The sequence below is a fragment of the Hibiscus syriacus genome, unplaced genomic scaffold, assembly GCF_006381635.1.
Source record: "Hibiscus syriacus cultivar Baekdansim isolate YM2019G1 unplaced genomic scaffold, ASM638163v2 tig00110482_pilon, whole genome shotgun sequence".
Taxonomy (NCBI): Eukaryota; Viridiplantae; Streptophyta; class Magnoliopsida; order Malvales; family Malvaceae; genus Hibiscus; species Hibiscus syriacus.
The window spans coordinates 1,862,069-1,889,542 of NW_024062758.1; the positions used below are offsets into that span (position 1 = coordinate 1,862,069).

The 27,474-nt window shown below is 32.9% G+C and overlaps 1 protein-coding gene across 1 annotated transcript; it reads left to right on the forward strand.

Moving 5' to 3' along the window:
- The first annotated feature begins 2,215 nt into the window (after positions 1-2,215).
- On the forward strand, positions 2,216-10,148 carry LOC120129019 (nuclear transcription factor Y subunit A-1-like). Its single transcript, XM_039146622.1, has 6 exons — positions 2,216-2,356; positions 3,954-4,260; positions 6,184-6,299; positions 6,593-6,664; positions 8,128-8,292; positions 9,478-10,148. Exons 2-6 carry the CDS (start codon positions 3,990-3,992, stop codon positions 9,853-9,855), a joined length of 1,002 nt encoding a protein of 333 aa, XP_039002553.1. The 5' UTR covers positions 2,216-2,356; positions 3,954-3,989; the 3' UTR covers positions 9,856-10,148.
- The last annotated feature ends 17,326 nt before the right edge of the window (positions 10,149-27,474 follow it).

Consider the following 27,474-nt stretch of genomic DNA (forward strand, 5'->3'; position numbering starts at 1 on the left):
CATTGCGATAGTCAGATTTGCATTGCGATTTACATATTCGCATTGCGATTTACGTATTCGCATTGCGATTTACGTATTCGCATTGTGATTTACGTATTCGCATTGCAAATTAGGAAAATCGCAACGCGAATTTGGAAAATCGCAATGCGAATTTGGAAAATCGCAATGCGATAGTCAGAATCGCGTTGCGAATCTGGAAACTGATTTGCGATATCAGAGATCGCGTTGCGAATTATCGATCGCATTGCGATTTAGTTGGTCATTTTGGCAAATCAAAAAAAAGTTGGTTAAAATCGTATATTATAAGGTATTTTTGGTCACTGAGGTTATTTTCTCATTAATAAAATAAAAACTCTTTTAAGGGAGAGAAGGAAAACGACGGCGATTTTTTTAAAAAAAACATCCTTACCCACTAATTTTCCTGTCAGGCAATTTTGATTTAACATCATTTTCAGTAAGGCACGACCCTTTATGTTAATCTGACGTCACGTGGGTAAGGCGCGTCCCTAAAATGCGCCTTGGTAAACGTGTAAAAAATTCAGATGTTAATTTTGTAAATATTTTTAAAATGATGTCTAATATGTAATTAATTTTTTTTAAAGTGATATTTATGTAAAAACATCAACTTTATTTATTTATTTATTTTGTGTGTGAGAAAAAGAAATTTATACATTAAAATCTTTAAATATTCTTTTACAAATTATTTTATAACTAGATAAATTTTAATTTTTTTGCATGAAATTAAATAATACGTATAATATAGTATAGGAAATCTTTGAGGGTAAGTATTTTAAAATATGAATAATTTTATAAAAGTTTTATAACTATTATTTCTTTTTCAAAATGATGATGATAATAAATATTTTTAATTTTAAAAATTATAAATTTTATATATTTTTGAAAAAAAATTAACTTTATTTTTTATTGAATTTTATTCACTTTTAATAAAATATGAATAATTTTATAAAAGTTTTATAACTATTATTTCTTTTTCAAAATGATGATGATAATAAATATTTTTAATTTTAAAAATTATAAATTTTATATATTTTTGAAAAAAAATTAACTTTATATTTTTTTATTGAATTTTATTCACTTTTAATTTTTTATTGTATTTTTATACTTTTAATTACCATTTATATATCAAATGAATTATTATTCATTTTTTTTAAAATCAATAAAAATACAATAAAAATTTAAAATTGAATAAAATTCAATAAAAAAGAATATAAAGCTAAAACAATATTACCTCTTTATTTTAAATATTCTTTTTAATATTAATTTTTAAAAATATTAAATAAATATTAAATTTTAATTTTATTAAAAATGAATAAACATTATTAATTTTAAAAGTTTATTTTAATATTTTTTTATATTTTAAAACAATTAATTTTAAAAATCATTTTTTTTTAAAAAAAATATAAAATTTATAATTCTTTTAAATTATAAAATATTTATCATCATCATCAATTTGAAAAAGAAATACTAGTTATAAAACTTTTATAAAATTATTCATATTTTAAAATACATACCCTCAAAGTTTTCTTATACTAGATTATATGTATTCTGTAATTTAATGCAAAAATCTTACAATTGATAGATCAAATGAATTATTATTCATTTTTTTAAAAAATCAATAAAATACAATAAAATGAATTAAAATTCAATAAAATTCAATACAAAAAGAATATAAATTCAATTTTTTTCAAAAATATATAAAATTTTATAATTTTTTAAATTATAAAATATTTATCATCATCATCATTTTGAAAAAGAAATACTAGTTATAAAACTTTTATAAGATTATTCATATTTTAAAATACTTATCGTTAAAGTTTTCCTATACTAATTTATACGTATTGTGTATTTTCATACAAAAATCAAAATTTATCGAGTTATAAAATAATTTGTAAAAGAATATTTAAAGTTTTTAATGTAGAATTTTTTTTTCACACACAAAAAATAAATAAATAAAGTTGATAGTTTTATACAAATATCACTCTAATAAAAATTAATTATATATTAGATATCATTTTAAAAATATTTATAAAATTAACACCTAAGTGTTTTACACGTTTAACAAAAGGTGTTAGATAAAAAAAATATAATTTAAATAGTGACTGACTGGAAAATTTAGTGGATAAGGGTGAATTTTTTTTGGGAAAATCGCCGAAAACGACGACCTCCAATTTTGTTTTAAAAAGAAATAAAAAATCATTTCGGCTTTAATATATTTATTTTCGGTTTCGTTGCTCCACCACACTTCCTACTACACTGTGGCATATAATATCTTCTTCGTTTTGAAAGTTCAGAACGAAAACCTCAAGATTTATTGTTATTTTCGAGTTATACTCTCCGTAAGTTCTTTCTCACTTCCTCTTCATTTTTTAATTTATTTTTTTATATAAAAAGTAGTATTTCTATTGTTCTTTGGTTGATTTAAGGGGTTTCGATTTTCTTTCTTGTTTTATTGCTTGTATTGTTTTTTTTCTCGTTTGTTTACGGTGATTTGTTTCATTTGAGTGATTTTTTGTTGGTTTTTTCATCGATATATTTGTTTTCATTACTATTTATGGAATTTTTTGAGCTAGAAAGTTTATTGAGGATCATAATTCAAGCTATGTATGTGCATGCATGCATGTATGTAAGCTTATGGATGATGATATGATGTGTCTGGTCTTTTACGATTGTTAATGTTCTTGCTAAATTTAGTTTTTCTTGATTTTTTTAGTTATATATTGCGGATTTAATGTAAGATCATTATTAATATAGATGAATTTTCGGAGCTGATTTGATTACTATTTAGATGGATTCCATATCAGACATTTAATCTTTTTGCAGAACAATATATATGATTGCTTATGTTAATTTAGTGTTATATTTTCGTCCATTAATTATTCATTCTTGGATTATTTTTGTGATTTTTTTTTCTAATTTTGTTTGTAGCAATTTTTTAGGAAAATAACACAACAAAATACCAAAGGCGACTATAAAATGGAACTTTGATGAAAAATATTGGGTACTCTGTTAGCCTAGCTAAAGTAGCTAAGCTAATTGTATAGTATCTTATCAAAGCCTATTACTTAATTAGGGTCTTATTTGAAGAGTTATGTTACTCAAACTCTTAATTTTCTCTAAGGTATCTATGTACGACACATTCAGCGGTACGAGAATATGATCCTTCGTGTACAGAAAAACTTGAATTTTTTTATCATATTCATGTTGGACAAATATTTCCAACACTCACCCGAATTTGGGTATAAGCCTAAGTATGATCCATAATATATGAAAGTAGTGTTAAAGAAATACAAAAAAGTTGGGTAGTATGAAGCTATTAGTCATTAATTGACTTGTTTATGAAGCTAAATTGAGTTTTTTTTATTTTTATTTATATCTTTTTGATAGTTTAGAGCATGTTTCTTGAGAATAAAAGCAACAAGAAGTATAGTATTGTAGCCAATTTGCAACTCTAATTGTAATATGGTCCTTTGATTTGTTTTGGGTTTATGCCCCAAATGAGCTCATCAATAATTGCTGTTATATGCATGTTTAGTTCTTCTAATTTGTTTATAATAATAACTGAGAGAGAAAAAGAGAGAGAGAGAGAAAATACATGCATATAGAAAAAAAAGAAAAATCAATTTTATTTTTATATTTTCCCATTATGTTCTGCATCTAATTTTTTTTTTGTATCCTCAGTAATCTTTATATGGTATGTTCTGTGAGATCAATTTTTCTCATGTAATGTTGAGCATTGGCTGCTTCAATCTATGCCTCTTGAAGGGTGTGATGTTTTATTTTTCCCTGTGTATTTGTGATTGATTTTATATGCATTTTCTCATGAATGTCCTAGCTAATTGTTCGAGGATAGACATATGTATATATACATGTAATGCTAATTATGATATGCTTTTCTTGTGTCTATTAATAGCTACGTTTTGCATAACCAAGCTGTAGGTTGGGGACCATAGATTTTAGACTACGGAAGCATGCACCGAAAACCAGATGGTACAAACCATCCAGAATCCAATGCACATAACAATAAACCACAGACAATTCGGGTTCAACCTTGGTGGTGCAGCACACGACAGGATTCTATCTTATCGGGCGTTTTAGGAGAAAGCAAGAGTAGCTTATCTCCGTCCAAACACCCAAATGTAGATCTAGGGGCCAAGACACCTGAATCTCCAAGCACGGTTGGGACTGATGAGAAGCTTTGCTCTAGTAAAGGAATGCCTTTGACTATGTTGCCGCATCCAGGTAACGCACAGCCTGTTTTATTCAATGGGTTTGCTTCATGTGAGTGATCCTGAACTGCTATCTTAGATCATCGACATTAAGTGTGCAATAAAAATGTTGGCTCTGTACCTTGAATTTTAGATTGCTTTAAGAGAGACCAAGATCTTTGAGGTTTATTGATAAAATCTGACCTACATTTTATTCATGCCAAGTAGCCTCTTTAAATAGAGGTTACATAACTTGAACTAAAAGGATAAACAAAATAAAAAGGACTCCTACTAATAATAAACAACTGCCTGCTAATAATTTATATAAAAAAACTGTCTGCTAATAACTCTCAAAATAATAATAATAATTTGACTTCTAATGAAAAAATTGACCTCTTATAAAATAATAATATTTATTTTTTCCCCCTAAAGTAATTAACATAACATTAATTCCTTCCCGGAAAAGAGCTTGTCCTCAAGCTCGAAGTTGTGATGAACTTTGAAAAACCATTCCATTACTAAAGGTTGAAACCGATAAGGGTCTTGGACCTTTACCATCTTAGTTTCATTTGTGAACACCTTTGAGATAACCCCCTTCAATTTTTACGCTAACATCCAGAATTTTTAATGAGAAAAGTTTGGCTATGATTCCGCTATATGCAATCCCAACAACTGGAGACAAGGGTCTGCTAACATAAGGTGTCATATTGCAATCCTTCGTGCTTAGAAAATCACCACTTGGCTCTCATTTGGTTGTTGTTCTTATGACTTCACAGTTTTGTCCTCAATCTTTGCCATACAATTGTTTCCATTTGATGCTTCAAACTTCTCAATGTCACCAGGTTCTTCGTTGGACATATCATCGAACACTTGGGTACCATCACCTGCTCCTATATTTTTCATATGGATTCCTAATAAGGATAACCTCATTTACCCTTTTTTGTTGATCTTTCATCAAACACCTATTAAAAATTAACTGTTTCCTAATCTCTCTCAGACTAATAATAATTTGACTCCTCATGATAATAAAACTGATGTCTCCTAAAATAATAATATTTATTTTTTCTTTAGTAATTAACATAACATTTTCAATCAGCTCGTTTTATTAAAATGATGTTCGCTGAATAACTGTTTCCTAATCTCTCTCAGACTAATAATAATTTGACTCCTCATGATAATAAAACTGATGTCTCCTAAAATAATAATATTTATTTTTTCTTTAGTAATTAACATAACATTTTCAATCAGCTCGTTTTATTAAAATGATGTTCGCTGAAGTTGACCATAATTTGCATGACATTATATTGCAATTGTTGCATTGGAATCAAACACATTGGTAACTTTGGGTAATAATTTGACTTCTTAACTCCACAGTTCCTCTTTCTCTAACCAGTGATGGCTAAGATTGTGGCAGGCATATCAACTTTGGAAGGATAATATTTCAAAATGTTTGCATAAAAGCAAAAGCAGCCCATAATCTAAATTTTTATTTACTTGGTGACTGTGTGCTCTTACCTGCATGTAGATCCGTGCAACATGCATACTTTGCCTTCAAAAATCAAATGATCAGTTTTTAATTTGAAGTAAGGAAGGCGTAATACTTGAATGCAATAATTTTCAAGGCATGATATTCAACTCATTATTGTACTTGAGTTGCAGTCATGAGATTTAAAAGACTTGATTGTGTAACTGATGTAGTCTCAAGGCAGATTTCAATGAGACCATGGAAGGGCATTGATCCTATCAAAATTCTGATTGGAGTTGAATTGCATTCATTCAACTAACATTGCTATACCATAACCAAACAGCAATAACGACTCTCTTCGTTTTCTAGGCAATGAACTTTTTGTCTTTTCTTAGTTACTGTTGTACTTTAACAATTGTTAACTTGCATTCCATTTTCACATATCATGTTGATATGCTGCAAAGCTAATGTTGATTTTTCTTTTATGAACAGATGGAAAATGTGGCAATGAACAATCATATTTACAACATACTATACCTGTTATACGTCCGACAATGGGTGACTATGTACCACCACCAATCCAGCTGGAGCTTGTTGGCCCCTCAATTGTAAATTTTCTCTTCCTCTCTTGGGAGAACGCATATAATTTTGAAGATCAATTGGCATAGCATATTATATTTAACTGTTGGATTTATCATTTGTGGGTTTGATTTGATAGGAAGGATAGAAAGGTGGAAAGACGAATAGTATTTCATCCAATGGTTAAATTATCTTTTGCTTCAATTATAACTATTGGATAAAAAACCTATATGTCCACCTTTCGTATTTTAGGTTGAGGCCATCATAGATATTTACTCGAATGGTGCAATGATTGAATTCTAAGAGGAAAACTGTCTTGCAGGCATGTCCTTCCTATCCATATGCTGATCCATATTATGGGGGAGTAGTGCCTCCTTATGTACCTCAATCTTTGGTATGGGTTTATGCAGTCCACTATTCACCTTAAATATTTTTTATGTTCCTAATTGTTTGGTTTTGTATGGGTATATTAACCTTTTGACTGCCTAAAAATTATTTGCTCCTAAGATGGCTGTATCTCCATTTAATTTTTTTAGACTCGAGCTTGTTTTTGACATGTTTTTGTGTGTCAGTCTTGTCAAATACCAGTGTGTGCCTGACACGTGTAATTTCAACTCAAGCCCACTTGAAGTTTTTCCATTTATTTTGGAGGATCATATCTCCATACCTATGCTTGCATACGCACCGGACATGTGTGACTCGAGAAAAATAAAGGGTCACAGCATTTTAGTTTTAGACTGTAAAAGCATATGCATGTATACGAGCCTTGCTATTTTTTCCCATCATCATCATCCTTGTACAAGGTTTCATAAGAGTTGAAAAAAGGTAGTAAAACAGCAAAGGATTTCTCGTTTTAAGGTTTTGAATTGGGTTCGCGTGCATGGATTGTTCCTGCCCCTTAATTTGAGGCAAAAAATATAAAACACCAATGTGTCTTTTTAATAGTATGAATAGATAGGGTTCTAAGGCAATGTAAATGACTTAAGCTACTTGTACGTGGGTTTGAGTGTACAACACCAATGTGTTCGACATAGGTATTCTCAGTTTTTTTTCATGTATTGGAGGTCTCTTGGTAGGTTAAATCATCATATTCATGTCTGAATATGATTCAAACATGAGTATGTCGAGAAAAATTGAGTCGGAGTAGGTAAATAATCATAGAAAAAACACTCCCAAAGTGGATTTTTTTCAGTAAGACTGCTCGAGTTATGCACCTTGCTTGCATGAATACCATGTCTCGAGCAATAAAAACTTTACCATTCTTTAAACCCTCGAAATGGTGATGCAATGGTTTGATAACTTATCCATTTTATGGACAAATTCTCACTCTATACCTCATCAAAAGAATTAGAAGTAATACTTTCTTGTATTTATTATTATCCCAGTGGCATGGCAAATTGAAAGGTAATAAGTGAAATGAAAAAAATCTTTTTTTCCATCAGAAGTTTCAAAATCTAACACTAAAATATGGTTTGGTATCTCTTGATATAGAATGTGGAAGGCTTTTGTATTTGGTTCATAATATCACTTGCATGATATGTTACTAATAAATAATAGAATATCCATGCCGTTGTCTAAAATGATGGTTAAAAAGAAAACACCATTTGTCGAACATTCACTTCTCAAGGTAGGGTTGTCAATGGAAACAGTGCAAAAAGTAAACTCGGATTTAAGATTACTAGTAACACCAGGTAATGTGTACATTGAAAATTATCTTATCATTGATTATGATATAGAAAGTAATTATGCAAGTTTTTTTATGTATTCATGCCATAGAATTTTTTTTTCTTAGAAGTTGAATATGCTATTAAAATATAATAATGAATATTTTTGAAAATTATTGAAATATCATTTCAGGTAAATGCCCATAGTCTTGGTGTGTATCCTGCTAGAATGGCGTTGCCTCTTGAAGTAGCAGAGGAGCCTGTTTATGTGAATGCTAAGCAATATCATGGGATTTTGAGACGAAGGCAGTCACGTGCAAAAGCTGAGCTGGAGAAGAAAGTAACCAAATCTCGAAAGGTATTTTTTTGGTCTAAATATAAGCACTTACATATAAGTAATCGATTATCACGAATGTTTTGCATTGGAATACAGTTGGTTAGTACTATAATGTAGGTGTAGATTCTATTCTTCGTTGTACGTGATGCTTGAGAATATATTTTGATTTTGCATGGCATATTGGCATTTGCAATTTCATGGTTAAAGTTCTAAGGCAAGTATGTCACAATCTCAACCGTGTTCCTTTTGCATGTGATAAATGAATTAATGTGATAATCTGGTGGCATGGAGTTTTGTGTGTCTTATTGAGATTAAAACTTGCATAAAGTAGGAAAATAGGAAAACACTGAGCAGTTCGAGTTTTGTGAAAAGTGAGAAAATGTTCCAATATTTACCGTGAGCATTGATGGACAGCAAGGAGACTAGAACTGGTGGATCAGTGATACCAAAATCTCACAGTGTGATACTTATGAAATGATGAAAACATCAGGCTTTTATTAATAATAATAGTTTAGAAGCGATAAAGTACCATTACTCGTCTAAGATACAAAAGTTTCTCATATGATAATTGTTGAGACCAAAAGACTATCTAATTCCTCGAGTGATGCATGTCCATGTCATAAAGAGCAGAGAGATTATCGTTGAAGCAGAGTGTAGAAGAGAGATTTCAAAGGCATGATGATGTAAGCAGATACTTGAACGTTATATATTTCAAGAGAATACATTGTCATTGTATTCTATCTTAATGTTCAAGCCTTTACTTGAAGCTGGTTGTTCGACAATATATTATAGCTGTCAAACTAAGTGTAAAGTTTGTTTTCACTTATTCCACTAAGTTCATTATTCAACTGAGTTTCAATTTATTTTCGTACTTGTTCATTCAAGTTTTTAAGTTCTCTTGAATGAGATGGTTAATGATACCAATATCCGTTATGAAGAATGATAGTTTCTTTGCTATTTCAAACTGGGAAATCGTTGTTCCAACAAAATATAGCATGAAAATAATGCATATGCACGTATTGTTATCATGAGATTGATAATTGAGGTAGTACCATACGTGTGAAAAATCTTTCTTTGCACGTATTACTACATCCTAGTGCAAGGGAAATCTCTTTTCAGGCAAGAATGTGGTCTACTTGTTTCTTCATTATTTGTATTTCACGTGCATTTATGAGGCTCTATGTGTCTATTTGTCGTGTTTTTAAGCCCTACCTTCACGAGTCTCGACATTTACATGCTATGAGAAGAGCAAGAGGATGTGGGGGGCGGTTCTTAAATACGAAGAAGCCGGAAAGTGATGCATCTAAAGCCAAGGCTGACAAAAGCAGTGAGGTTAGTTCAAATCTTTCATCACAACGTGCCAACAACTCATTGAGAGAAGCTACTGGATCTGAACTTCAGGGAACAAACATGCAGCAAGCATTCTCAAACAGCAACAGCTACTATCTGCATCATCAAGGGTTTCATTTGTCTACCTCTCGTTCACTTTCAGATAAAACATTGGAAGGAGGAGACTGTCCGAGACAGCCACATGAGAGAATCATGGTAAATGGGGTGTCTCACAGAGCCCTGACAATCAAATGAACCTCCCTAAGGGGTGAAGTATCTCTCCAATCATCCCTTTTTATTGTTACAACTCTTTATTCGTATTGTGGAGTTCCTGATTGTGAACTCCTATTGTTTCACCGTTCCATGCTTTTGTTTCATCTCGTCGACGATGTTTCTTGGTGTGAGCCTGGAGGATCATTCGACCAAGTTGAAGGGAGGAGCACTATGTTATGTTAACAGGCAAATCATTCTTGGCTTGGCTTTGTAATCAGTATTTTCAGTCTCTTAATGTATGATGTGTGAAATTAACTTTGGCGTAAAATCTGACCGGTGGTGGATGATATTTTTAAACGACTTTACCATGTTCCCTTCTCGACTCATTAGTAGTATCGGTCATATCTGAATTTTAGATGTGGATTAAATTGGGTGTAAACGAGTCGAACTTGAACGAATAAGGTTAGATTCGTGTTTGTTTTTGAGGTATTTATGTTCGGCTCATTTAGTGTATTGTTTATTTTTGAAAGTATTTATGTTATGTTTATTTAGCGTACAAGTGTTTATGAACATTTTCAAACATATTCAGAAATGTTAACAAACATAAAAGTTAATAAAATTATGCCAATGGTCATAGTCTTTTTATGGCTTTTCCATATGAACTTCAAAGTCTATCATTTTATCAATATTTAAAATAAAAAAATAAAAAGAAAAGATATGCTCGACTTGGGTATTTTATTTAATTTTCGTATATTTGGAGATGATATTGTATCTATGCACAAAAAAGACGAAATTTTAGAGAAAGTAGGGGCAAATAGAGATGGAATTGTGTCAATCTTGGTACCACCACTATTATTATTAATATTTATTTATTATTGTGGAGTGACGGAACAAAAGGCGGTTTTGTTGGGTGCAGAGAGCCTCTAAATGACTTCTAGGCAGTGTTTTGAAAATTGGACTGGATCGATTGGTTTAATCGGGAACTATTGTCTTGTTCGATTCATTTTACCCCGGTTAAATCGGTTCTAGTGAACCGTAAGGAACTGTTCGAATCGATTTTGAACCGTTCGAATCGGACCGGACCGTGAACTGGTTCAACCTAATTTTTATTTTATTTTTTATTAAATGTTTTTAGTATTTTTATTTAATTTTTTTTAAATAATTATGACGTCGGTCGGTTCTTACGATCGGTCTAACCGGTTCGACCGGTTGAACCGGTAATACGATCGGTTCATTGATCGGTCCGGTTCTGAAAACCATGCTTGTGTTATTTGGTAAAATTGATGGCATCCTAATTCTAACCGTAACTACAAGCAAATAAATTTTCCAAAAGTTGGAAAACACCAGAAATTTAATAAACTTCCCCAATCAAATAAGGACCATTGGCATCACAATTATTCCACCTGATTTCATTCATTAATTGATCCAACTTGGCATAAATCTCTCTACTTTCTGGATGATCCTTGTCACTCGCCACAAAACGATGGACCTTATTATCAATTTCAATCCAACTACAACCTGCTTCCTTACTTAACTTCAACTCCTTCATGGTTGTTCTGACTTTCGCCGCCTCATCTAGCAATCCGGACCCAGCATACATGTTTGAAACAAGTATGTAGGAACCAGCTTCTTCGGGCGTCAAGTTTAGCAGGGTTTCCGAAGCTAACATGGCATAATCTAAATCCCCTTGCAACTTAGAGATGTTTACCAGTGTCGTCTATAGTAGAGGTGAATCCTGAAAAGGGCTGACGTTAATGAGATTCATTGCTTCCGACAAACGCCCGGCCCTCCCTAAAAGATCAACCATACAAGCAAAATGCTCAACTGACGAGGTGATCCCGGAATTCGATTCCATTTCATTGAGTATACATAACCCTTCTTGCCATAACCCTGTGTAACAACAAGCTTGAAGGACAGCCAATATAGTAATCTCATCAACTGCAACACCTTGTTTCATCTCTTCAAAGAGTCGAGGAGCCATTTTGCCTTGACCGTGGATGGAATATGTGGAAACTATGGCATTCCAAGAAACTGAATCACGGCGACTCATACCATCAAATATTAGACAAGCATCTTCGATACTGCCACATTTAGCGTACATGGTTATCAAAGAATTATTCACAGTTAAGTCAGGTTCAAACCTTGTTTTAATGGTGAAAGCATGAAGACATTTCCCTTTTACTAAACAAGCTTGTTTGGTAGACAAACAAAGAAGCCGTGAGAAAGTGACTAAATCGGGCTTTATACCAGTTAATTTCAGTTGATGAAACAAAACCATGGCATCCTCATCGTTGCCATCTATACTTGTTTCAGTGAATCCAATGAGAATTGCATTAAACTAAGCAATATTTTTACCAGAGAAACCATCAAATACTCTTTTTGCGGACTTTAAGTTATCGGATTTAGAATACATATCTACTAATGCAGTCATGATATTGGCATCACATAGATAACCAACCTTAACAACAAATGCATGGAGTTGAACTCCCAAATCCAAGTTTTTGCACTCTGAGAAACCATCAAGCACAGTCACTAAACAGCCTGGATAACATGAAATTCCATGGTCAAGTAATTCCAAGAACGTGTGAAAAGCCTTTTCACTGCAACTTCTTATGTACCCCGAAATAAGCGCAGTCCAAGAAATCAAAGTCCTCTCACTCAAAATATGAAACATTCTTTCACTATCTTCTACCATCCCAAGCTTCCCATACATAGTAATGAAAGCATTCACCAAATAGGTCACTTTGACGACTCCATACTTTACAGCAAGCCCATGCATCTGTTTCCCTTTGCCAATGCCGAAATTTTCACTACATGAGCTTATCAGATTAGTAAACGTATAATCAGTTGGCTCCGAATCCGAACTTAACATGTCAACGAAAACCCGAAAAGCTTTCTCCTTAAACCCAGATTTTCCATACTCCAAAATCAAGTAATTCAAACACTGAACATCCTTGAATCCAATGATATTAAAAACTTTTTCTGCTTCATTTAAGAAACCATTCACTGCATACATGGAAATCAAAGAAGTGCCCACAAAAGGATTCCCCTCGAACCCACTTTTTATAACAAAACCATAGATTTGCTCACCTCGAATCAGGTCTTCTTCCTTGTTTCACGCTTTTAAAATTAAGAAATACATACCGCGAGTGATTCCAAACACGGATTCGGGATCTCCATTGTCTAAATGGCCTTTAATTAAAGTAGTCCAAGTGAGTGTGTTTCTAACAGGAATTTCATCGAACAACTTTCGGGCATCATCAATTTCATTGAATTTCGTGCACAAATTGATAAGATTGTTTCCTTGAAAAACGCCGTTTGAAGAATCAGATTTGATTAAAAAAAGCGTGGACTGCACGACCCAACAAGAAATTTCCAGAGCCAATCGAGAGCTTGAGAAGATAAGGTCAATCTTCAGTAAGAATCAGCTCTTTGTTAGTTGAAATTCTCGAAAGGGAGAAACAATGGACCCTCTTTAACTTTGGAAATTTGGCCTTACAGAAAGCTTAGCGTTTGTTAGAAGCAATGGATTTTGGGATGATGAAGCGCGTTGGCGCCATAAGCAGCTTCCATGGAGATTTGATTTATATTAAAAAAAAGACTACAAATTTAGTTTGAGGGCTGAAAAATGGCTTGGGCTTAATTGGACTCACAGTCGGGCCTCCTCAAAAACCGATTTGGGTAAATTATATAAATGGTCCCTAATTATAGGATATTATTTTGTTGAGTATATTGACTATTAAAAATTACAAAATAGTCTTCTAACTATAACGCTTCTCTTTGTTGAGTCCCCTGACTATTAAAAATTACAAAATGATCATATTATTTGTGGTAAAGGTAAAGAATGAATCTCAATTATATGATATGGACACCATCGAATTTCAATTATTGATGAAAACGTCACCATGTTGAAACAAACGCACACCATTTTCTGCTAAAAACTTGACGATCATCTGAGGTAGACGATAATATACTAATTGAGACTATTTATCTTATTTTTTCGTATTGATTTATTCATGGGTAAATTTAATTTAAACCCTTACGATTTTGTATGTTGCTTAATTTAATATTTCTTTTATATTCCGATAAAAAAAAAGCTTATGATAAGCACTTGAAATTGAATATGTCAAACTTAATGGATGTGAATTTTGACAGTAAGAGGTATTGTTTTTGGATCATATTATTTGTGGTAAAGGTAAAGAATGAATATCAATTATATGATATGGACGCCATCGAATTTCAATTATTGATGAAAACGTCACCATGTAGAAACAAACACACACCATTTTTTTTATTGTAACCAGGGTAGTTATGATGTACGACATCTTTAATATACAGCTAAAGAAAGATCCTACCGGAAATGTTAATTTCGCTACTTAATTTCTGATAGAAAAAAATAAAATTTTAGGTAGCGCCCAATATTAATATTTTCGGTAGAAAAAAAATAATGTTTTAGGTAACGTTTTACTGGAAATGTTAAACATTTTAAGTAGAACCCAATATTAACATTTTCGGTAAAAAAATAATGTTTTAGATAGAATTTTACCGAAAATATTAAAAAAATATTAACATTTTCGATAACGTCTTTATTTAATTGTATATTAAGATTACTGTATCTGAGTCATCTCATGGAACCATCAAGATGGCCTAATGTTCGGCAAATAGATTTGTCCATTACCTAAATCGGATCAAAAATTATTTATTTATTTTATCTTAACCAGCTGTTGGTCCAATTTTACTGTTATATTTAAAAAAAAAAGAGCGTAATTTTAAATTTAATACATAATCATTTTGGTTGGACTGTTTGACCCGATACCAAAATTTCTTTGTTCAAATTCACCTCGGGTTCGGCTATGTTGACCACCGTTGGATGGGATACACAATCAATTTTATTTACGAAAATGTGTTAAAAAAATTTATGTTATAAATAAATTTATAAAATTATTAATATAAAATATTAAAAATCATCTAAATCATAAAAAAAAATTCATATGTTGATGAACATGTGAAGGTTGAAAGGTTAGTTTGTGGGTTTTGCACCTTCCAACTGGAATTGGATGAATGAATGCCAGAATTGTAATAAATAAACAATGCAATTATTGGATTCAACGTATCAGTACAAATGGAGTACTGGAATTGGGCCAAGTTTTAATTTTCTTCTTTTCTATTTTCTATTTTTTATTATTGAAAACAAAATCTTCTTTCTAATATATATATATATATATATCTACAAATAAAAACAATTATTTTTATTAAAAAAACTTTAAAATAAAAATATATAATCATAAATTTAAATTAAACATATAATTAAGACATTTTATATAATCATTGACACAAAATTAACCACTCAAGATCGTATAATAAACATACAAGGAAAAAGTTAAGAATCATCCATAAGAATTCGAACAAATAGGGTTGTTCATTCGGTTAATTCGGTGGCCGAAACGACAGAATTACCATTAACCGAATTAACCGAACTTTTTTTTCTTTAACCGTTAATCGAACCGAACTTTTTTCGAAAATATTAACCGAACCGAATAAAGTTCGATTAATTTTCGAATTAACCGAATTTTTTTAGAATTTTGAATTTATATAAAAATTAAATATTTTTTAATTCAAAAAAAAGTTTATAATTAATTTAAATAATATATAATTATAAAATAAAAATTTTATATAAAATTTTTAATTAATTAATATTGATTTAAGTTTAGAAGTTATTGGATCTTAAATTATTAATTGGATTTTAAATGGTTTGGGCTTAGCCCATATGTTATATACAATATATTTAATATTTTTTTAATTCAAAAAAACAGTTTACAATTAATTTAAATAATATATAATTATAAAATAAAAATTTTATATAATTTTTTTAATTAATTAATATTGTTTTAGGTTTAAAAGTTATTGAATCTTAAATTATTAATTGAGTTTTAAATGGTTTGGACTAAGCCCATATGTTATATATAATATATTTAATATTTAAAATTTAATTTCGGTTAATTAACCGATTTCAAACCGAATTAATCGTTAACCGAATTCTAAAAATTTTCTTAACCGTTAAACGACTGAACTAATTCGGTGGCCGACCAAATTAACCGAACTAATTCGGTTAGGTCGATTAACCTAATTAGTTCGAAAATTTGAACAGATCTACGAACAAAATAAAGAATTAAAGATACAAATAGATGTGAATGCATCGACAACCGAATCACAACAAATGATTAAGCAACTGAAAGATCACCGACAATCGTGAATTAGAGCCGAGCATAGTGAAAAACTATCTTCAAACACAAATTGTATATCTAAATTCATCTGAGGGTCCAAAGAAGTACAAATCAACATGAGAATAAATAAACGTCATCTTGAACAATCGAGGTGATGCTACATCTAACCTTAAATAATTTAAACAAAAAAAAAAACGATCAAACGATCAATAGAGAAAATCACAAATGTATCAAAAGACAAAAAAACGTTTCATAAAACATAGAAAATCGTGTTACGAAGACATAGTTATTATAAATTTAAAATTAAAAGTAAGATATAAAAATTATCAACAATCCATACTATTAAAAATATTGTCGCCATCCACCAACAAAACTAAAGAAAAAAAGCCAAACGGCACTTAAGTTTTGGGATATAGATTACAACGGAGCTTCAAATTTGGCCAAATATTCATTATATACTTTATTAGTGTAATAATGCTTATATTCTTTTTATTCTCAATAAAATAATTGATTAATTTTAAGAAATTCTATTATTTTATATTTATAAAATTATATACGAAATATAATACAAACACAACAATTATAAACCTCTCTCAAATTTAATGTTGTGATGGTGGTCGTGTTTAGGTCACCTACACAAAATTTAAATCACGTTTATATAATGATAAGAAGTATTACTTTTGGGAGATAGCTTTGCATGGTTCACCCACCGTCTTGGTGTGTGAAGATAGTAATTCATGCAGAACCAATATAGTGACAAAATAATTAAAATAAAATGAGATTAATTCAATGAATATATATATATATATATATATATATTAAAATGTTATTCAATAAAATTAATTATTAAATCTAGTATCTATTTATTTTCTAATTTATATCCCGATTTCCTTTATATAAAAAACAAAATGATTTTCTATTATAAAAGAACAAGAAGAATAAGATATTCTGAAATTCTTTTCTCAAGATGGGTGCCTTATGCTTCTATAATGTTCAAAGACATTAATTCATCAGTCACCTAAACCTCTCTTTCTACCCTTTTCGCTGCACAAAGAAATTTGAAAATAAATGTCAATTAATATTATTCAATTTATTTTTATATAATCACCGGTACTTGATCTATTAATTGAGTAGTTCAAAGGCAAAGGCAACCCTCCTAACTAAATTTGTTTCATATGTAAATGTCCGAATTTGAACTTATGACATTATTTAAAGAATCTAATGTCTCATCTCACTAGACCAACTGTTGTTAGTACCTTACTTATTCAATTTTTTTATTAGTTACTCAAAAATAAATATACACAATTTTAAAAATATATGTATGTATGTATATGTTAGGTTTTTTTTTTTCATTTTTTTCTCCATACTTTCCTCTTTTCCTCTTTTGTTGTCGTTCCAAGTACCTGTCAGGTTTGTTTCTTTCAATTCTTTTCCTTTCCTTTCCTTTACTATGTATTTCTTCTCGATTTAATCTTCTACTTTTCATCTTCTATTTTCCATCTTCCTTTGTTCTTCTATTTCTTTTATTTTTTAACCATTTTTTCATTGAATCTTATTTTTTAACCATTTTTTCATTGAATCTGAAATTCTAAAACTTAGAAACTAAAATCTTGAATTTTAAATCCAACACATATTGATTCAGTCGAAAATGTTAGCTGCAAAATCAAATATGTTTCTTTTCACCGCAAATTCATGGAATCGATCCTCATGTATTTCTTTTGTACAAGTCTGTTTTTATTGTATTTTAATTCAATATTTTATGAATTTACTAGAGTATAAAATAGTTATATTCTGAATTGATAAGTATATAGGAATGAATTTTTAGACCCTAAATTTCTTTTGGTTTGAATATGTTGATTTTTTATTTTATTTTATTTTTGAATGAACCCTAAATTATGAGTTTTGCATGATTTTAGGGCTAATTTTTTAATGTTAGGATTAGGTCAAATTTTGCTTTAAAAAGTTAGATCGGGTTCGGGTGAAGGAGTACAATATTCGTGTTGGAATCGGATTAACCAAAAATCCGACTCCCGACACATGTCCATCCCTAGTTGTAACTCACTATTATGAGTGTTTTTGGGTATATGTGGTCATTTATGTCCCCCACAAACTAAGTTCTATCATTACAGATCTTCCTTAGCTCTTACGGGTTAATAAGGGTAATTTGGTAATTTTAGTCCCCAATGGTGATTTAGTAACCTCCCATACACAAGCTAGATGTCTGATCTTAATCGATATAAACTCCTCACTCTTGAGTCTATTTGACATCTTAAAGTCACTCAACCACTTTGGGTATTAATATCAAGCCTTCGGTATGAAAACCCAATCTTCGATATGAATATTGATAACTCCGTAAAAACACTACTTTTAAGGCCTTTTTGACTTAAGTTATTGTTTGTTTAAGGGTACATATAGGTCATTTTAAATGTATGTAGCTGCATATAATTGTATTTTTTGTGGTTGTGTTATTTTATTTTATTAAGGTGCTATATGAGGAGAAAGGTGTGGTTTTTAGTGATGTGCAGGAAATAGCAAGCAAAAGGTCTCTTTGGGAAGTAATGCCAAGGCATCACACGTTGCTGAAGCAGACTGAAATGCCTTGGCATTTCTGGCGCAGAAAACGACAAAAAGATACAGTTGTACGAGGACAGCTGGCTCTACACGTGAAATGATGGCTGTAACCACCTGCTATGGGACCACTGCCACCTGGAGGATAAGGTTCACACACAAGGTGTGATCCTAGGGGTATGAGGGGTATTTTGCACCCAACAATATCCCAACAACCTCATCATTACCCCTAGATATTTTTATTATATATTACACCTCACAAGAAAGAGAGGGTGTGGAAGAAAGGAGACGCATAGAGCATAAAAATATTATTTTTATTTTCCTTTTCCCTTTCTTCTTCCTTGGGATTTCCTCAATTGATAAAGCTTCAAGGAGTGGCGAGCTAGGTGCCGAAAGGAGCTAGCGAGCTAAGGTGGTTCGTGGTGGCCGAGGAGACCTCCGGTGGCGCGCGTCGAAGGCTTATTCTCACTTCCCTTTGCTTCTCCGGTGGCGCGCGTCGAAGGCTTATTCTCACTTCCCTTTGCTTCTACTTTTTTATTTATTTGTGGGTTGATTGGAATGAATATTTTCATGATTTATTTTGTGGATATTTTGAACCCCACCATGAACTAACTTATTTGGTGGTGGTTGGTTTTATGGTTGTTTAAACTTAATTTTAATGGTATATTTAAGCTCATCTTGGCTCTTTATTTGCTTTACTTTTGAATGCTTCACCATCTAAGCTTGTAAGAGGCATGGGAGTGTCCATTTCTTAGATTAAGGATATGTGTTAGAGAGAAACTTAAACTAAAAATACTTGTAGTATTCGAGAGAAACACAAGACAAGATCCTCATAAGCAATGGGTTATAGTATTTTCAAGGGGCTTTGAACCGGCCTAGGAATATTATAACCTAATCCCTTAGATCTCGGGAGAGACTAAGATAGGATTTCAACGACTAAAAAGGGTGTATTTATCAATAGGGTAGGCTGGCCAACATCATTGAGTGAGAGCAGATGCCTTGACATCCTATTCTGTTAGGTTCATTTGAGAACACTTTAGGAAAGCCATGTCAAGTAAGTGAAGTCCACAAAACTTAAATATGCACGAGAAATAAGTTTAGCATCCTCAAATCAATCCCTACCATTCATTCCATTGGAAGCTTGTCACGTGAGGATTATCTACTTTTCATTTCATTTTTTATTTATTTACTGTTTTTACCATTTTTCATTGCCTTGACATTTCACCATACTCAAAATTAAACATATGTTCTTGCCACTGCATTTCCATTTACTACACCATTAGACCATTCATCCATTTCCACCATCATACATTTTTCATTTGCCATGACATTTGTATATATCAAGACTAACTCAACTTAGATAGAATAGTGCATAAACTTTACTCAATATCCTTCCAATCCCTGTGGAGACGATACTCACTCATCACTTTATTACTTTTACGATTGTGTATACTTGCACATTATTTGCGTATAATTTTATAATACTCACAATACGCAACAAGTTTTTGGCGCCGTTGCCGGGGATTGACAATTGATGATGTTGAGTTTAGTTGTTGCACCATTTTATTTCTTTTATTTGTTCATAGTTACTTGTTTTTGTGTTTACCTTTTTCAGGTGTTACGTTAACTCATGACACATAAAAGACCCACCAGAACTGTTTTTCAAATGCCATGTTCAATGTTGGGAATACTGCTCGACCATAAACTATTAGAGATTACTTAGCTCCTACCTTGAATGACCTAAAACCTATTATTATAGCTCCCAAGATTCAGGCAACCCAATTCGAGCTCAAACCGGTTATGTTCGACGTGTTGGATTGATTGGAAAGTTTGGGTGCTCCTCATGAGGATGCAAGACAACATGTTCGATCATTTTTGGAGGTCTGTGACTCCTTTTGACAAGAAGGTATGCATGAAGATGTGCTGAAATTGAAGTTATTTCCATATTCTTTGAAAGATCATGCCAGGGCATGACTCAATGGATTACCTTATGGATTGATAAGGTCTTGGGCTGAATTGTGCAAAATATTTTTGCTACGGCATAATCTACCGAATATGAACATCCATATTAGGAATGCCATAGCATCTTTTCACCAAGCTGATGACGAGTCAATGCATGAGTGTTGGGACCGCTACAAAGAATTGCTTCACAAATGTACCAACCATGGATTCCACGATTGGACTCAAGTGGTGATGATCTAAAATGGAGCCAATGCACCCACTAGGATGATGCTAGATGCCTGTACAAATGGCACTTTACTTGACAAATCACCTGAAGAGGCTTTTGGCATTCTTGATCGAATTTCTAACCATGATTACCAATTTCCCTCTTTAAGGTTTAAAATTAGAAGGAAGGCATCTGGGACATTCAAGTTAGAAACTGAAGATTCAGTATCGACCCAACTCTCTACCATCACCAATATGTTGAAGGATTTGCAACATTCTAATGAGGTGAAAGAAGTAAAGGTTGCTAGCTTGGCATGTCTGTTATGCCGTGGCAATCACCATGAATATGAATGCCTGAACAATAAAAAATCCATCAACTATATGGGAAGCTTCAATGGATGGACTCAACGTCCCAATTTCTTATGGGAAAATCAAGGAGCTCGTAATGTCAACCATCTCACTCAGCAGCAGTATATGGATGAGCCCCCAACCTTTCAAATGAATATGCCATGGCATACTTTTAGGAAGGGGACAACATCTTCACTTAATACAAGTTCTTTAGAGGCCATTATGCAAGACTTTATGGCAACTACAAAGACTCTATTACAAGAACACGACACATCTATTCAGAGTTAAGAAGAATTATTACAAAGTCAAGGGACATGGTTGCAAAGTCATAATTTGTCTTTGAGAGCTTTAGAAATGCAAGTGGATCAAATTGCCACGGCATTACAAGAATACCAACCAGGCAGATTGCCTAGTGATACTGAAGTTACTGAGGCTAAAGGCAGTGAGCAATTTAGTACATTCACCTTAGGGAGTGGCACCCATATCTACAAAGATGCTAAGTTTGGGGGAGAAACACTCGAAGAACCTAGCTATGAGATTATGCATGAAGAATCTCATTTGCAAGAGGACGCACATTTGCTGGAGAATAAAGTTGAAGGTTCAGTGAGTAACCACAATGGTGGCATACAAAATAATACCACAACAAAAGAAAAACCCCTACTAGCAGAAGTTGATGACCAAATGGAAGCAGTAGAATTCTGCCACGACAATTTTGTAGGCACTTGTGAGTACTTGAAGCTCGATGAAGAAGATAAAGATGAGCTTAAGGATATTTCAAAGGAGACGGGTCAGTCTAGCTTACTCATAGCTAGACCAGGTACGAAATCTGAACCTGTTGATTTCATTGAATTTACTCAACCCCAATTAGTTTCCCATTTTTCTAGGCTAGAAATTGTTAAAGCACTAAGGAATAAAATGGAGAAACAATTCCCTGATGAGAAATTATTATTTGCCACGACATTGTCGTGGTATGCTGATATTGTAAATTTTCTTGTTAGTGGTGTTTTGCTTTCATACTTGAATAGCCAGGGCAAGAACAGATTGATGCAAGATGACGACCCCTACTTCTTGAACGGATTTGTTATCCAAGCAATTAAAAGATACCACAGCAACGGGGAGAAAAAAGAGAGGACTACTGCAAAGGTCCTACAAATTGGGTTCTATCGACTTACACTGAAGGTGGTGTTGTTATATGTGTGGAGCATTTTGGTCTATACTGGTGCTCCAATCGAACGCGACAAAAATGCCATAAACAATTCATGATGTTTTGTTTGCATCCCTTAAACCCTTTTAATTTATGTTTTAGAAGTTTTATTTTGTTGTGAGTATTTGTTTGTTTATTTTTCTTTGTTTTATTTCTTTATTTTTTAAATTTAATATTATTTCTTTTTAGGACAAATGGTGTTTTGGAGGATGAGTATAATGAAATCTCACGAGGGAACTTCATAGGCTGCTGCAAACCAATATGCCATGGCAAAGCTAGATGCAATCGAGGCTCTAACAAGACACAATCGTGGCACCTGTTCATAAGAAGATACTCCTATATTTGGCTTATAATCTTCCAGTCATCATGGATGCAATCTTGCCAGCGTTTGAGAATGCCACGACATTTCCAAATGTCACTCAGCAAGATAATACACCAAAGCCAAATGATGCTAACCCATTCAACACGGACTAGATGACGTCTGAAGTCATCTATTGGGCAAGTGGAGATCTCAGCATCCAAGAATACTGAAGGCCCTAGCACACCACCTGCTGAACCCAATTCTGAGCCTGACGCAAGCCCACCCCATTGAGAAAGTGCACCAGGCGCAATACTACTAGCACTGCCAGCGTGACTCCACCACCATCTTAAGAAGACAAGTTACCTTGCATTACATTGCATTGCATCGCATAGCATGTAGTCTAGTTTTAACTTAGTTTTTATTCAGCATTGAGGACAATGCTTCTCTCAAGTTTGGGGGAGGTTGTGTTCTTTGTAGAACATGTGCATGATAATATTAACATAATGTTATGCCATGGCATCATTAAATGATAGGACAGTTAGATGAAATGTTTTAATGATACCCGATGATGATGAATTTTTTAGGCTAAAAATTGAATGTAAATGACTGTTGAGAATGATAGAACTGACTCTAGGGTTTGATTCTTTATGAATTATTCTTACACGATTTGTATGTTCTCTATACTTAAGGAACTTAAGAAGTTTTTATGAAAGAACTATGGTTAGCCTTGGTATTAAAATATGGTATTATGCTTAAATGATAAATCACTGTTTAATAACTCCCTTATGTATGAATTTTGTTTAATCATGAATAAATGCTTTAACATTGCTGTAGAAGGACACTCCTCTTTGCCGTGACATTACCTGGAACTCTCTTTAATAAATGGAAACCATACGCATACGAGTGAATGAGAGTAGTCACGGGTAGGGATGGCAAAAAAACCCAAACCTGACGGGGAAAACCGAAAACCGAATTAAACGGGTCGGGTTTGGAGATGATAAACGGGGACGGGAAAAACCCATTTATTTTAAATGGGGACGAGTTTGGTAATCCCCGCCCCGATTACCCGATTACCCGCCCCGATACCCGACCCGATAAATATTAAAAATAATTATTTATATATAATATTAATAAATTTAATTAAATAAAAAATATATTTAATTTAAATATATATATATACCCGGCCCGATTCCCGGCCCAATACCGACCCAATACCGACCCAATACCCGGCCCAATACCCGTTTAAATATCCGTTTATGCTAAACGGGGATACCCGTTTCCCCGCGGTTTTCCCCGATTACCCGACGGGGATCCCCGTTTAAATCCCTGCAGTTTTTTAAACGGGGACGGGAACCGGTTTTTTAAATTGGGACGGGGACGGGGGGACCAATACACGGCCCGAACCTGGCCCGTTACCATCCCTAGTCACGTGATGTCTCTACCTGATTAGCTTGGGGGTGGAAGGTATGTTCCCTTTCACCTAGAGTATGGGATGGTAGGTGTGATGAGCTGAATCCCTTCGTAACATCGTTAAAAAAATGTGTAGTAAGTGAAAAGGGAGTATAAATGTGCTTAATGAAGGAGTAAATGACGTGGCAAAACTAGGGAACTCAATTAGAAATTGCCTAAATTCGTTAAGTATAGATTAGATACAATCAAGCACACACAACACCATAAAGAATCTTGACCTAGAGAAAAATACTTGAATTCTTGATATGTCTAGCATGTTGAAGCCAATTTTTCTTAGGGTTGAAATTCAATTTTTGTCTTGTTGTCCTATTGATGAAAATTGCCATGACATTTTGAATGTGTTAATTGTTATCCATTGCTTGAGGACAAGCAATAGCTTAAGTTTGGGGGTGTGATAATTCCGTAAAAACACTACTTTTAAGGCTTTATTGTCTGTTTAAGGGTACATATAGGTCATTTTAGATGTATGTAGCTGTATATAATTGTATTTTTGGTGGTTGTGTTATTTTATTTTAATAAGGTGCTATATGAGGAGAAAGGTGTGATTTTTAGTAATGTGCAAAAAATAGCAAGAAAAAGGTCTCTTTGGGAAGTAATGTCGAGGCATCACACGTTACTGAAGCAGACTGAAATGTCTTGGCATTTGTGGCGCAGAAAACGACAAAAAGATACAGCTGTACGAGGACAGCTGGCTCTGTACATGAAATGATGGCTGTAACCACCTGCTATGGGACCACTGCCACCTGGAGGATAAGGTTCACACACAAGGTGTGATCTTAGGGGTATGAGGGGTATTTTGCACCCAACAATATCCCAACAACCTCATCATTACCCCTAGATATTTTTATTATATATTACACCTCACAAGAGAGAGATGGTGTGGAAGAAAGGAGACGCATAAAGCAGAAAAATCTCATTTTTATTTTCCTTTTCCCTTTCTTCTTCATTGGGTTTTCCTCCATTGATAAAGCTTCAAGGAGTGGCGAGCTAGGTGCTGAGAGGAGCTAGCGAGCTAAAGTGGTTCGTAGTGGCCGAGGATACCTCTGGTGGTGCACGTCGAAGGCTTATTCTCACTTCCCTTTGCTGCTATTTTATTTATTTATTTGTGGGTTGATTGGAATGAATATTTTCATGATTTATTTTGGGGATATTTCCAACCCCACCATGAACTAACTTATTTGGTGGTGGTTGGTTTTATGGTTGTTTAAACTTTATTTTAATGGTATATTTAAGCTTATCTTGGCTCTTTATTTGCTTTGCTTATGAATGCTTCACCATCTAAGCTTGTAAGAGGCATGGGAGTGTCCATTTCTTAGATTAAGGTTAGGTGTTCGAGAGAAACCTAAATTAAAAATACTTGTAGTATTCGAGAGAAACACAAGACAAGATCCTCATAAGCAATGGGTTATAGTATTTTCAAAGGGTGTATTTATCAATAGGGTAGGCTGACCAACATCGTTGAGTGAGAGCAGATGCCTTGGCATCCTATTCTGTTAGGTTCATTTGAGAACACTTTAGGAAAGCCCTGTCGAGTAAGTGAAGTCCACAAAACTTAAATATGCCTAAGAAATAAGTTTAACATACTCAAATCAATCCATTGGAAGCTTTCACGTGAGGATTATCTACTTTTCATTTCATTTTTTTTAATTACTGTTTTTACCATTTTTCACTGCTTTAACATTTCACCATACTCAACATTAAACATCTGTTCTTTTCATTGCATTTCCATTTACTACACCAGCATACCATTCATCCATATCCACCATCATACATTTTTCATTTACCGTGACATTTGTATATATCAAGACTAACTATACTTAGATAGAATAATGCATAAACTTCACTCAATATCCTTCCAATCCCTGTGGAGACGATACTCACTCATCACTTTATTACTTTTGCGATTGTGTATACTTGCACATTATTTGCGTATAATTTTAAAGTTTGGGGGAGGTAGTGTTCTTTGTAGAACATGTGCATGATAATATTAACATAAAGTTATGCCATGACATCAGTAAATGATAGGACAGTTAGATGAAATGTTTTAATGATACCCGATGATGATGAATTTTTTAGGCTAAAAAGTGAATGTAAATGACTGTTGAGAATGATAGAACTGACTCTAGGGCTTGATGCTTTATGAATTATTCTTACAGGATTTGTATGTTCTCTATACTTAAGGAACTTAGGAAGTTTTTATGAAAGAACTTTGATTAGCCTTGGCATTAAAATATGGTATTATGCTTAAATGATAAATCACTGTTTAATAACTCCCTTATGTATGAATTTTGTTTAATCATGAATAAATGCTTCGACATAGCTGTAGAGGGACACTCCTCTTTACCATGGCATTGCTTGGAACTCTCTTTAATAAATGGCAGCCATGCGCATACGAGTGAATGAAAGTATTCACGGGATGACTCTACCTGACTAGCTTGGGGGTGGAAGGTATGCTCCCTTTCACCTAGAGTGTGGGATGGTAGGTGTGATGAGCTGACTCCCTTCGTAGCAGCGTAAAAAAATATGTAGTAAGTGAAAAGGGAGTATAAATATGCTTAATGAAGGAGTAAATGCCGTGTCAAAACTAGGGAACTCAATTAGAAATTGCCTAATCAAGCACACACAACACCATAAAGAATCTTGACCTAGGGAAAAGTACTTGAATTCTTAATATGTCTAGCATGTTGAAGCCAATTTTTCTGAGGGTTGAAATTTAATTTTTGTCTTGTTGTCCTATTGATGAAAATTGCCATGACATTTTGATTGTGTTAATTGTTATCCATTGCTTGAGGACAAGCAATAACTTAAGTTTGGGGGTGTGATAACTCCGTAAAAACACTACTTTTAAGGCCTTTTTGACTTAAGTTATTATTTGTTTAAGGGTACATATAGGTCATTTTATATGTATGTAGCTACATATAATTGCATTTTTGGTGGTTGTGTTATTTTATTTTATTAAGGTGCTATATGAGGAGAAAGGTGTGATTTTTAGTGATGTGCAGGAAATAGTAAGGAAAAGGTCTCTTTGGGAAGTAATGTCGAGGCATCACACGTTATTAAAGCAGACTGAAATGTCTTGGCATTTCTGGCCAAAAAACGACAAAAATATATAGCTGTACGAGAACAGCTGGCTCTGCATGCAACACCCCCAACCCGTACCCGATCCGGCTACGAGTCCGAGATGTCACATTGACTTTTCAAAACCTTTACTTGAACAAAATAGTAAATAATTTTAAAACTTTTACTAAATACAATTGACTAATTACATAAATTAGATCATATATTTTACAAAACCAATTAGAGCATATCAAATTCCAAAACTTTATTTATATGCCAACTACCTCTATATACCAATTACATATATTTGCTAATCTGAACTT